The 14,678-nt window shown below is 32.6% G+C and overlaps 1 protein-coding gene across 7 annotated transcripts in view; it reads right to left on the bottom strand.

The window, feature by feature from the left end:
- The window catches only part of LOC106457948 (probable helicase with zinc finger domain), a 92,422-nt gene that overhangs the window by 17,898 nt on the left and 59,846 nt on the right, over positions 1 to 14,678 (bottom strand). For all 7 annotated transcript variants that reach the window (XM_022384031.1, XM_022384036.1, XM_022384033.1 and 4 more), the window contains 4 exons: positions 14,287 to 14,546; positions 10,158 to 10,276; positions 8,769 to 9,062; positions 4,685 to 4,792 (listed from right to left, as the gene is read on the bottom strand). In XM_022384031.1, the coding sequence (XP_022239739.1) occupies positions 4,685 to 4,792; positions 8,769 to 9,062; positions 10,158 to 10,276; positions 14,287 to 14,546 (781 nt within the window). The remainder of the gene's footprint in view (positions 1 to 4,684; positions 4,793 to 8,768; positions 9,063 to 10,157; positions 10,277 to 14,286; positions 14,547 to 14,678) is intronic.

Raw genomic sequence — 14,678 nt, 5'->3', positions numbered from 1 at the left:
AGAAATAGAAAACCCAAATGTGATCAAAGACTACATATATGAAAATGGAGAAGACCCAAGAAGTGATTGACATGGGACCGATCGATCCAGAACCCCAAACAGCATTGAGCATACAAGACAAATGGAGAAAACCCATAGGTAGAACAGATAAAAGACTTAAAATTGCTGGACATGTAAAAGAATGAAGATGACAATATCTTGGAATGAAACAAAAAGAAAAAAAAACAAACAGAATATAGCATGGCAGATATCCCATGCAATGCTAAATGTATAGGAGGAGCTCCAAAAATTAGACTGGTGGAGAAAAGAATCTGACTGTAAGTCCCTATTAGCAGTGGATGGGAAAGAAACAGCAGTGCCCCACCCAAGAAGTTTCCAAAAAGAAAGAAGTCATGTGTGGTGGGAAAGAACGGAAGATGGTAAATCCTTCAACATGGAGAGAAGGAGGAACTATCCCATGAAAATCCTTAAGTATAGGTGGAACACCTAACAAAGGAAGTGGAAGGTAAACATTACCCATAGGAGACTGGATAGGGTTAAACAAAACTGAAAAACTAGGAAGGTGAGAAAATGGAAAGGAGATCCAAAGGACATAAAATCAAGAAGAAAATCTGCTTGATGATAAGCTAAGGCAAAAAGAATTAAAGCCTGTATGTGGCAAGGCTTGCAAGTACCCGATCTTAACTGAGATAAACAGATCATAAGGAAACAATGTCAGGAGAAGGGAATATACTGTGAAACATGTCTAAAACAAAAAAAACATTCACATTGTTAATTACTGTCTAAAGATAACCATGAACCTTCACAGATTTAACCATTTCCAGACCTTGGGGATGTGATTAATATCCCTCGAGGTTTTCCTTCTTGCAGAAAAAATATTTAATCAAACAGCAATAAACTTAGAACAAACTTATTAAATATCAAATATTTTTATCTTTAAAAATATTTTGTTACTTTTTTGTTGTTGTGAGATAATGTTTTTAAAACAACAGAATATATTTTCTATTTTATTGTTGATCAGAAAGTTCCATTTTACAGATATCCATTCAGTTTAAAATTGATTGATATGGATTAACATGCTTCCTTTGATACTTTTATTTTGTTCATAACAGTAGTCACCATTTCAGGCTCTAAATCATAAAAGCAGTGCAAAAACTGGCAAACATATATCTAGGAACCTAGGACTTAACCTTTCAAAATGGCATCAGGCCAAGCTAAGTAAAATGTTTTGTTAACAATATTCTTGGTCATGATCAATTTATATCTAATAAATAGTTTTTCAATAAATAATAATTTGTTTTATTTATGCGCCTTGTTTAAATACTATAGCCTTAACAATAATATTTAATAAATAGCAATTTGAATCATTAGAATATTCTGCAATTGCCTACTGTAATCACTAAACTTACCTGATGTCTTGTCCAAGAATAACATTTTTGTAGTTTTCAAACAAATATAATTTAACACGAAAACTTTTTTAGGAGTGAAAATAATAATTAAATAAATTTAAAAAATTCAGAGATCTGTGGTTGGTTCCTAAATATTTTACACTTCCTGTTAAATTCCATTGTACTTCTCTGCAGGAGTTTGGTGTAATCACTTTCTCACTTAACCACAAATTACTTCTCACACTGCTTTATTAACTCTAATCTGACATAATTATTTTATAATATGCTCTACTTAATGATGTTTAAACTTTGTTTGTAGCTTTTTCTCAAACCAGTTTCATTAGCAGTTGTTCAAATCACACGCTGTGAGGTCATAAAAGGTTTGACATGAGAAGCTGTAATAATAAAACCAATAAAAGAGAAGGAAAATCAAATGAGAAAAAAACATTAAGATTAGGTTTGACTGTCACTCTTATAATGCACTCATAGCTTGAAAGTGTGGAACCTAATTGTTTGGTGGTAACACAAACCATACAACCTCAGTTCTACAGTCTGGTATGCTATCTACTGGGCTACAATCAACTCAAGTTTATGAGTTATTTTGAGAATATATATATATATATATGCCACAGTATTATTTCACTTTTTGAAAATTTAATAATTAAATAACAAGGAAATACAACCATGCCATTTTCAACATCTTGTATCCCAACTCAAATAGTTTTATTGATGTGTCAGTAGACTTTTACGTGTTCACCATTAGTGGCTCTTAGCACATCTGATTGATTTCAGTCCATGTTCACTGCAGCATGTCCACAGTTATGGTGGCATTTGTTATCCTGGTCTTTAGCTCCCTGATGTTTGCTAGAGGTGTGCAATACATGATATACTTAACATACCCCAAAAGAAAGAAGTCTAATGGAGTGATGTCTGGTGAACGTGGGGGCCATAGAATTGGCCCAACCTCTTGCCTCAGAAATGTGTGACCAGCAAACTCCAGTGAGGTGGAGTACCATCCTGTTGAAAGATTATCCATAGTTGCATTTCCTCCAGTTATGTCACCACAAACTGTTCCAGCATCTCAAGGTACATACTCCTGGTAACAGTGTTCTCTTTCTTCTTTCTTTCTTTGGTTGTCCATCGAATACATAGATAACACTAGTTGTGCACATCTTGATGATTCCACATGTGACTCAGTAGTCCAAAGCTGGATGCACACAGCCATTCACAGATAGGGCATAGGAATTCCAAAATTGAGATAGTAAAAGATGTTGTATTGTGGTGTTTCTCTCTTGTAGTGGTGAGATGTTGGCAATCATCCTCCAGTTTTGCAACAGCTTTGTTGGTAAGTAAATGCCAGGTGTGTCTTTCAAATTCGAAGACGAAGAACCCACTTTGAGACTAATAATGCTTGGAGACTGCTTGAATGGGTAATGAAGGGATGCTAAGATATCTCTTCTAAGTCTTGCAACAGTATCCAGTCATGTGACCTCTTTGTTCCATACTGTATATATATATCTGTGTCAGTGTAAACTACTTGTACCTGATGATGACAAAACCTTGTTGAAACATTGTACATCTGATGTTATGTTAAACTTATATTAAAGTTTTTCTTCATTACCCATTCAAGCCGTCTCCAAGCATTATTGCCAGGTGTGTCTATCCTTGACTAAGTCTTCCAGCTGGTGAGGCTGTATTTCATACCACTTAAGGTTGCACTTCAGAATGTCTTTATAGCATTTTTTGGGGCATCTTCAGTTGTGTTTGCCCCGCTTTATCTCTCCATAGAACAGCTGCCTCAGGATTGTGGTTTCCTCCATCCGGATGATAGGGCCAGTCTATCAAAGTTGGGCTGTCAATACTAGTTGTAACTGTCCTATCAAGGACTTCTTGGTTGGTGATTCTATCTTGTCAGTAGATGTTCATGATCGAGTGTAGTGAGTGCATGTGGAATTGCTCAAGCTGTTTCTCATGCCTGTGGTAGAGGGTTTATGTTTCACAACCACATAGCAGCGAGGTGAAGACTATTACTTTGCATACCTTTAGTTTCGTAGACAATCAGGTGTCTTTTTTCTACAAGACTCTGATGTGCAATCTTCCCAAAGCTTGGCTGGCTTACTGTATCTCTGTCATGATCTCTTTATCCAGTGTTCCATCTGCAGAAATAATACTCCTCAGGTAAGTGAAATTCTCCATGTGTTTCAGTTGAGTTCTTTCAATTACGAAGTCTGGCTGAAGAACCTCTGTCTTTCCCAGGCTGCTTGTCAAGTCAAATATGTCTATGGTGTCATGGTGCTTTCCAAGCTCCACATGCAGATATTATGACAATTCACTTTACCAGAGGTAAGAATATGTAGCCTCATTGCTAAAGTGTACATGAGCTAGAAACATGTTGTCTTGAGTCTATGCAATCGAGAAGGTTCATCACAAATGTCTTGTGTTGTGGTCTGTCATCCAGTTGCAGTGCTTTTACCAACAGAAGTTTGTAGGCATGCAGATGAAGTCATTTGTGAATGACATGGAAGAGGGATGTTTTTGCTATGTTAAGTTCTCATGAAACACGCTGAAGCAAATTTCATGGGCTACGGTGAAATGATTCACATACTTAATTGATACATTCATCACTGACAGAGGGTCTTCCAGCACCCGGTTACTGTAATACACTGCCTGTCTCCAGAAGCTTATTCATCCACTCTCGTGTAATTGGTTTCAATGGTAATTCTTTCCTGTATTGACATCTGTAATTATGCAAGCCAAAATATGTATGGTTGCTATTTTACAGGGTAATACTACTCACTGGAGTGAAAAAACATAACAAAAGACTTGTTTGGGTTGGGTTACAAGATGTTGAAACTGCATGGCTGTATTTCCTCAGTTATTTAGTTATTAAATTTTAAAATAGGAAGATAAATTTGGACTACTCTGTGTTTCTACAATTCCCCATAAAAATGTCCCCCTACATCAGTACATACAAAATGACATAATGCTACTTTATGCATAAAATAAGGGTAAAACATAAAGATTTAATATTTAAAAGAGTTAAAAACTATTCATTTTTAAAATATATTATACCTTATGATTGTATTGGAAGACTAGGTTTCATATAATTATGTTTTCTGATAATGTAAAAAAATCTTGATAATCTTGCAAGTAGAAGAAGCATCACTTAAAAAACAAGTATTATCACTTCTAAACCTAGCCTAAACCAATATGTTCTGTAGTTTATTCTACTTTCTAGTTATTCATATAAAAAAACAACTCTGCAACCATTGCAAATAATAACCTTCTTACAATACCTGATCATAATATGGAGATACTATGCCAATGCCATTTTCAGTTCTTTCTCCCCATTCTTTAGGCCATGTCTTTTGTAGTTCTGATACTCTTGCTACAACTTCATACACCTGTAAAATAGTAGTAACATGGAAATCTACTTGAAAATCAAGATTTAAAAAATAATATTCACACTACGTACACGTCAGTAATAGTCTATCCTTACATCTGCTCTGTCACTAAGGAGTTGCTGCTCACAATCAACAGCATCAAACACAAGTGTACAAAGACTAATAATGGCTGGAGACGGCTTGAATGGGTAATAAAGGTAATCACCTGATGATGACAAAACCTTGTCGAAATGTTGTACATTTGCTGTTATGTTAAACTTATATTAAAGTTTTTCTTCATTACCCATTCAAGCCGTCTCAAGCCATTATTAGTCTCAAAGTGGGTTCCTCGTCACCGAAAGTGTACAAAGAGTAGTCTTTTTCTTACACACTTCAATACAGCTCCCCAAAAATGTCAGTTTAAAAAGTAACTACTAGCAGCTTATTTGGAGTTTTTTTCTGTGTTCTTTTTATCATTATCTGTCATACACGTTCTATTCAGAAATAATAAAGTTCAATGAAGCATATTATATCACTTCATTATTTTTCTAGTCAATCCGTTAAATATGTCTTTCTTTATTCCTTGTATTTGCTAAAAAAAAAAAGTTTCACACGTAGTTAATGCTATTAGGTAATAGTAAGTTAATTGTCTACCTAATATTTTCTTATTTGTTTTAAAGTCATATGGATGACCGAGTATAGTCTATCTACATGTACTTACTTCTGAACAAAATGTATTGTATAAAATTAAATCACTGTAACCTCCCTAAAATATTACTGTTTGAAGATGCTTATATATTTTCATATATTATGTAGTATGGTACTTGCAGTTTTCCAAACAAGTTGCTTATTGGACCTTATAGCTTGCTGTGTACAACACTACTGCAGACCTTGTAGTCTACCTTGTTTGTTATTTTAAGAATCCATATTTGTGCACACTGTAGTTATTTAGGTATACACCCTGATATTCACTCTACCCTTGCAGACAAATGTTCATTTTATGAATCAATTGCTCGGTGTAGGAAAATACATAATGTGGGCTGCAGTCATTCAAGTTTGCACACTGGTATAGGCTGTAGTGTTCAAATATACTGCCCCATGCAGGTTGTCCTCTTCCAGACAACCTGAATTATGAAGGTTGTAATTCTTCATGCATATTCTCTGGTAAATTCTGCAATTTTTCAAACAAAATATTATAAATGGATTTTGGAATTACCAATAAATCTCATAACATTGTTTGCTGCTTCAGATTATATTATATAAGAATGGGATAGCAGGATAATAAAAGACCTCAGGTTGTAGACAGCGTATTATAAGGTAGTTATCCAAAAAAAAAACTATGCACTATTATGTGTTGCCTGTAATTGTTATTTCATTTTTTGTTACAGTTAATTAAGGAGATTTGTATCAACAATCAGAAAGTTGGTCCCTCATCTTTTTTTTTTTCATGTACAGAGGACAATTTTCATTACATCTTTCAAGCTAAAGAGCACAGAAAGTGTTCAATAATTCCCTCTTTTTATTTGAATGGCTTTTAATTTACTCACTTGCTAGCTTATTAGTTTCTTGACACTCGGCATCAAATAAAATGATGAGAAGAAGATCCCCTGATGGAAGGAACAGGTAAGGGTTGGGAAGGATGAGGACGGGGAACAGAAATAGGGTAAGGTCGAAGCTTTATACGAGACAAACAATCAACTAACGAGGAAAGAATCGATTGCTGTATTACAGATACCATTTGAGATTCAGAGTCACTAAAAGATCTCCAAACACTGACCGATGGAGGTAAGGGGTCAGGTGTAAGTCCCTATGATAAGGAGATGGCAAATGAACGTGGAACAAAACTCCATCTCTCCCCAAAAGTTCCCAACAACAGTGAAACTACGTGTAAAGAAAGAGTCATAGTTGACAAACATGCCAAGAAGGATGTAATTATAGAAAATGTATCCCCAGAAAAACACTCAGGATATCAGTGGATTGCCTCAGAAAGGAGGTGTATTGTGGACAAGTACCATAAGATAAATATGATGGTAAAACGACGGGAAGAAAATTAGGCCCACAGAGGGCGAGACATGCCAGCACTCTCAGGTAACTGAGATACAAAATGCTCAGTGTGAATTCCAATTTCAGGAGATGGTGAAAACACAAAATACTGAGAGGAAGGAGTATCATGTAACAAGGAAGGTAAAGGATTACAGGAAATTGGAGAGAGGGATAAAACAGAACATACCTGGGAAATCATGTCTAAAAAAGCCATATTAGGCCTAACAGAACTCGCAGTAGGTACCTGAAAAGACTTGGCCAATTCAGGCAGAGAAAAAAAAAGACTCAAATGCTTCATTGTCCTGAACCGGTTCGGTTTGTTCAGGAAGATATTGGGCAACATCAGTAGAAGAGGGTTGGTTCAAATAATGATCAATCTCTCGTTGTTGATTAATTGCCAGTAATTCCAAAGTCGAGTTCACTCACCTGAAGCCTGAGTAAATGTGCTGGTAGAAGGTACAACCTCCGTCGTGGCAACTTGCACTTCAGGATTCATAATGTGAAAGAAAACCAAACACAACTGTATTGGTAAAGAAATAAAAGCACCATGACTGAATGAGGTCCAAATGAAAACTGTTTAAAATAAGTAGGAAATCTGAAAAATAATCGATATGAAAATTCAAAAGTCAAAAATAGAACTAAATAAAACATCTGAACAAGAGCACTGCCAAATTTGAAGTGATAGCTAGGTAGAATAGCATAGAGGGAGTCACATGTGTGTGGGGCATGTCTATCATTGGCAGTTTTGTCGCATGATATTTTGCGTGCGAGAATTAGTTAAACCATATGAGCTGAGGTGTATGCAGGAGGGAAAGGATTGTGGCATGCAAAACAATTTTGTAAATAGAAAGCAGCACAGAATGAGAATAGCTTTGCATGTAAGCAAAAGTAAGGTACCTTGTTGGAATTAATTCTACAATGGTTTGGGTCTTGCTTGGTAGTAAGCTTTGTTGGTTGAAAGCAGTTGTGAAATGTTAAGAGGTCTTAAGCTTTTAAGATAAATAACAGTAATTGTTTGTTACATTCTGCAGTCCTTCTAAAAAAAAAGAAGGTATTTTTTATTTTATTTCATATTTTTCAAAGTTTGCTACAGATGATTTTGCTACAGTTAGTGTTAAGATGAAGAAAATAAGAGATAAAGTATAGTGTTTGCAAAAAAAAAAAGAGGAACTTATGATATTCATTTACGAAGTTCTAGAGGTTAAGGAAATAAAATATGAAAACTGGATGGTAAAACTAAATATTTATATTGTGAGTATGAAAATCACCTTTCATTCAGATTGACTCAGTAGAGGCTTCATAAACTCACAGAGTAATGTTTAGTAAAGATACTTTCTTAAAAAAATTTGATTTTTGTGCACAACAGACCTGTAATGTTTGGTAAAAGTCTACCAAATTTTGTGAAGGTATAATTATTACATCCTAAGCTATGATGTGCAATGTTTCATGGTTATATGGCGGTCACAAGGTTGTTTATAATGACTGAGCCCAATTTTAGAGTTAGTCATTCAGTAACAAGTTCATTGTTCTCTGCTACAAAAAAGGTTTCATGATTATGTTTTCTTTCTCTCTTTTTTTCCTTATAACCCAGTCGCTCCCAAAAGAAAGGCTAACTTCCTAAAATCTCAGTTTACTGGATCTTTAAACAATTTATGTACAGTTTGATCCTTCATAATTTTCTAATATCATAGATGTAATAAAAACAAAGTATTTAAAAAATTTTACATTTCAATTTTTAGTTTCAAAACATCAAATATCTTACACAAATGTTGAATTTAAATCAAATACATCTAACTAAAGTACTGACAGGTTAAAAGGCTTTTAACTATTAAACTACAGTTTCTTAAACATTTTCTAAAACTATTTGGTGTGAGATTTTTAATAGGAAATTTATATTCGATAACTAAGTTTTACAATCAAATATTCAGGTAGAATATTTAGAAAGAAATATCACCTCAGCATTATTGTAAAAGCTTGTACAGTTAATGTCCTGACTATCTTCACCTCTTGCAGTAAAGAATGTCAGTGGAAAGAATGCAGGGTGAGCCGATGGTTGGCCACTGGCCACTAATTTTTTGTTGTAAAAAAGCTCAGATGTATAATCAATGATGGCAGAATGTGAACGGTAGTTTTCGCACAGAAAAATTTTACAAGGACAGGATGAAGGGTAGAAGTCAAACAAACGTTCAAGTAATGACCACTGGAGATTTCTTTCTTCTGCAAACTTTGAATATACTTCAGGATTAAGCTGAAATAGGAAAAGTATTATGAATGCAACAAGAAAGCCATAGTCTAATCAGTTACCTAGCATTATGAACATTGAATAAGCAAGTAATATTGAAAAATATAAAACTGCAGAATACACTATGTAAGCACACACTCATTAAGACTACAATGTAACCAATATTTAGAAATTTTAAGAATCTAGCAAAATACTGAAATTAGTAATTCACCTTAAACAACTGACTTTAATCAGAAATCTCATAAATATAACAAGATAACGGCAGCTGTCAAAAAGGTGATGATGATGATCTTAACTGTCCAGTTCTGTCATTTCTTTATGCCTCACAATGTTAATAAACTAAAATAATGGAGATTGGTGCTTGTTACAGTAAACAGGGTAAATAGATATTAAAGTTCAAATGACATGAGATCAGTAAGCATGAATTCAGAACTGTAACAATAGCAGACCATATAGTAGACATTCTGAAGTCATTGCATTATAAATTATCTGAAATCTCTGAACCAAAGTCTCATATAGCAAACAAAACACACACTATGAGTGACAAAGGATTTTTCAATAACTCAAGATACTAAATAAAATATCTCATGAACTCAGCAAAATACATACGACAATCACACATCTACTATGACTGAAGAAAGACATTGAACCTATATGCTGAGATGTCAGAAATCCAAGAAACACACACACTGAACTCATATACATAAAATGACTTAAAATATATATATTTAATATTAACTTCTGAAGACCAGCATACAGAATATCTTAATTACAAACACAATTATTTGCAATAAAGTATACTTCAGTGAATGTACTTTAAGACTAATGTTTAACAGTGAATATAAAAGCCATTTTATGTAGTTTTGTAATATACATTGTAAAAGATCAGTGCTGAACAAACAATGAATTATAATTCAACAAAATAGAGCAGTTAAAGGACTAGAAGCTTGTAGTGATAAGATTGCATTGAATTATATACTTGGCTACTTTTGCTTTTAACAATAATTTTTTGGTATGATCTTACGAACATCTCAGTTTCAGTAATGTAATAAGATACTTATCTGACCAAAAACTTTATCCATAAAAGTTCAGAGTTCTCACCTGCATGTGATCCCCAGCCAAGACAATACGAGTTTGTTCATCAGCTAAAGCTAATGGAGTAATGGCAGCACATTCAATAGCTTGAGCAGCTTCATCTATCAATATATGAGTGAAAAACCCTGAAAGTGATTAGAATTATACAAGATTACACTGCAGATAAGGCATCTGTTGGTAGTACATATATATATAAAATACAAAAAGAATATAACTAAATCATTTCCACACAACTGACAAACTTCTTTTATCTTAACCCTATTGCCATCGGTACCCTTTACTGCGCATGACACAAAGTTTTAGTGTCTCATATTTAAAATTTTATTAAACTACTTTCTGTTTATGTTATACCAATTAGAATTGCATAAAATCTTAGCTAATAATCCATACTTTAATAGTATACAAGTTTTATGTTCTTAATTCTTCACGGCAATATTAAAAAACATCCTGAATTTCCACTAGTGTGATCCACCTGTCACATCCTCTCTTTCAGAATTCATTGATAGTTCTCTCTTACCTTTTATTATATATTACCTATAACCAATACAACGTCAAGGTTTTCATCTATCAAATGATATATTGTATAATGTTATATTCTGAACAGTTAAATGTCAATTTCACTCAGAGTGCCAACATCGTTCCCATGGGAAAGTTAATGAATAGCTTGGATGAATTTGTAGCGGCTCTTGTCACAAAGTTAGAAAGCCAGGAAAATTTTGAGAGGTAAGTGAAATTGTCTACTTTTTGCATGTTATTAGTCTATATTCTTTGGTGCATCATTCAATTAAATAAAAATTAAAGTGCATTACTATCTATAGTGTAGAAAATTACAGTTAACTCTCTTTGAAAACCAACAGCAAGAAAAAAGAAGATTGGTTAAATGTTTTATTTCTTGTTTTCCATATTTATTCTTTATGTATAATTATAAAAGTAACTAAAGGATCTTTTTAGGTTTGTTAAGATTAGATTAGGTAAAATAAATAATTATAATATTATAATAAAAAAGTTTCACAAGGCAGACATGTGAGCAGCTCATGGGCAATGTAATTCGTTAGCATAATGTGAGCTGCACATTCCCTGATTTTCAGCTTATAAAGGCACGGATAGTAATTTGTCATGGTTCTAAGAGAAATAAAACAATAAAATTTATCTATAAATAGGTATACACTGTTACTAAACTTAGAGCTACTTAGGATAAACAAATGCAGTTTCATGTTACAATTTGAAGTCATTTTAGAAACAAAAAAGGGTAATTTAGGTTTATTTCAATTATTTTTTGGTGGTTATGAGGTCGGTCGAATTAATTGACCCCATTTTGAGATAAGGTTGAGAAAATAACAGATAATCTATAAAGTTTTACAAAAAACTTACACAAAGGAAATTTGAGATTAATTTTAACATAAGTGCACGTGTGCCACATCATTATCACTTTTGTATTGTTAGCCAGGCACGGCTGAAAGGTCAATATAATAAAAATAATGAATATATATAAATGTATAATGTTATGAGATTTAAGCTATTTAATCTAAACATTTATGTTTTCGTGTTATAATCTGTGTTCATTCTAGAATGAAAGAGACATAATATATACTTATTTCCTAATTTTTTATGGTGGTTACAAGATCGGTCAAATTTACTGAACCTGTACAAAGATTCATTACTGAAAATAACAGACAAAATATATAGTTTTTTCTTAAGAAGCATTTGATAACTATCTGGACATGATAAAGATTTCGCATGTGAAATTTGAAAATTTTCTGGTGCATAAAAGTATTTTCCATCTTAAAATGAAAATTACTTTGCATGTTAGATAGGCAACATGTGGAAAGAAAAAAAACCATGAGAAACACATTTCTTTACAAACCTTAAGACTTAATAAAAAAATTTGATATTTTGCATATGTACGCATTGTAATGTTTACTAATAATGTACCAAATTTCATTAACATTTACTTACAAGTTTAAAAGATATAGCATGAAAACTAGAACAAGCACAAAATGGTTATGAGGTCCATCCTAGGGACCAAGCCCATGCTGAAAGATTTAATTAGATCTAATAAAAAAAAAAAATAGATGCCTCTCAAAATCTTCTGAGTGAACTACTAATACCAAGTTACAGTGTATTAGATTGAATCCTTAATGTATTATGCAAGGAAAAATGAAACCAATGTTTATCCAGTCCTAGAATAAGATGTAATTAAATAAGACAAGGTCAACATACCTTAAAATAATGCTAGACATATGCCAACTTAAGAACACACCCATTTATCAGGCAGGTGGTACACCACTGCCTACATAGGGATGGCTCAGATTGTTCGTTGAAATGGTATTTGAATATCCTCTCAACAGGTCATCAGAACATTACAATACTAAACAGTTAAAATCATTTCAAAATAATGACTCTACGTGTTTCGACGTGTCACACGTCATCTTCAAGAGTAAAGTTGCAAAAGAGATAAATTTCACATTTTATATTTTCTTAATATGTTTAGTGTTACCATATATTCCAGGTTTATTTTAAATTTTTAAAAAACAACAAATGTTTTGCTCTGTATTTAAACCAATAATAAGATAAAATAAGATAGTAAAAACGAAGTACAATTAGTGGATAAATTTGGAATTTATAAATTTGAATGCGAATATGAAAGTATCTATATTGGACAAACAAAATATAATTTAAAATATCTTATAGCCCAAACACAGGCAAGAATTAATATATAGCAATATATATTACTATTCAATCACAATTGAATTTAATTTATCCCAATTTTGTCTGTTAACATTCTACTACACTGTGTGCCTGTGCTATTATGTAAGGATGATGCAAATGCCATCCCTACTATCTTGTTTGCATTATTTTTGACAGATTGATTTAGCCATCCCTACATTTACATCCTTTTTTGAAGAGTTTTATCTTTACTTGTTTATACAATCTTATCCAGAGTAGTTGCACATTATGTCTTGCTATTTCAAATCATATTACACAAGAGCGAAGTACCCTGAACACACCTTCATACATTTCTTGGTTATAAAATGTATTATTGGATAATAGGTGTGACAGACAAAACAAATCTATACCATATATAATCTTTCTCTAGTTGTATTACAAAGAATAGTGAAACAAGTCTAAATTTGCATGCTTTCAGTCACAAAGTTATTTTATACTGTAGCAAGATGAAAATCTAGCCAAACCCTGACCTATCTATATTTCTGTGCACATTAATTATCAGAATGAAACCTTAGTTATATCACATTTTTAATCCTATCCGGTCCAATATCTTGAGTTTTTCACGGGTAGAAAATGATGTAATCAAGTTTTGTTGAATCTTTCCTCTAATATTACATGGAAAATAAAAATCATTACCAAAATGTTTAAATTAAAAATTTTATGTTTGTGTTTTAATAATTTTTTTGTTGATAAAGTGATTACAAAAAAAAATAATCAAAACTGTTAATCCAGAATTACCAATTTTTACCCCTGTTGTGGTTGTCATTTTAGTTTGTGGAAATTATTAAATTTCTTGACTGCACAGAAACAAATTGTCTGTGTAAAAAACAGAACTGGAAATGTAAAGATTCTCAAAAAGTTTGTTGCTTATTTCAAGTTCAAATAGTTTGAAAACAGTAAATAGTTGAAGTTGGTGATGTCAAAAACTAGAAAATTCAAATATCTAAATTTTTGTTCTCTAGGAAGATGGTGGGTGACATAAGAACATCAAAACATGTAGAGTCATTTTAGGAATGGTTCCTATTTTTAATAAATTATTTGGGTAATCACTTTTTGTACTCCTTGTAACTGTATATATGTATGTATTGCATAAGTGCCACTTGAAATTATATTTAAAACTATCTTGCCTTTTTTCATCTGAATTGATAGACATATTTAATCAATTTTTCTCCACTTCAAAATGCTTCAGATAATAATAATAATAAAACTCTGGCTACACCTAAACTTTTTTTAGTTCCACATATAGATATTCCAATCAATTAGTCATATCTTGCCTTTTTTAATTACTTGTTATTAAATATAATAGCAAAAACTGTATTACACACATTAAAAATATTAAATCTTACCTATATTTTACATTTTTACAGATGATGGATAAAAACTTCATGTAATCCTAGTAACAACTTACCTTTATCAAGCCCCAGATGTACTAAATAACGACAAGTTCCCACTGTTGTAACAACAACTCTGTGTTTCATAATATCTTCAATAGATGGCATGACAAACTTTTGGGCCTTACAATCCATAGTTAATAAGCAATATTCTAAAACTACAGGATGAACAGTTGCTATCCACCGATGGCGGTAGTAGACTCGCAATGGTCGGGCTTCAGTGTGACCCATTTCCACATATGGGTGAAGGTATTCTCGAATATAGATGTCTGCAGCACTGAAAAGAAAAAAAGTCATAAAGCACTGTCATGAAGAGATATTTTGTGAATCAAACAATCACATATTTTACTAATAGACATTATTTGATATAAAGAAAAAACACTGAGTATTTATATGAAATTAATATATT

This window comes from Limulus polyphemus, unplaced genomic scaffold (assembly GCF_000517525.1).
Source record: "Limulus polyphemus unplaced genomic scaffold, Limulus_polyphemus-2.1.2 Scaffold395, whole genome shotgun sequence".
NCBI lineage: Eukaryota > Metazoa > Arthropoda > Merostomata > Xiphosura > Limulidae > Limulus > Limulus polyphemus.
The sequence above is the reverse complement of the archived record's forward strand: the minus strand, read 5'-3'. Positions and strand labels throughout refer to the sequence as shown.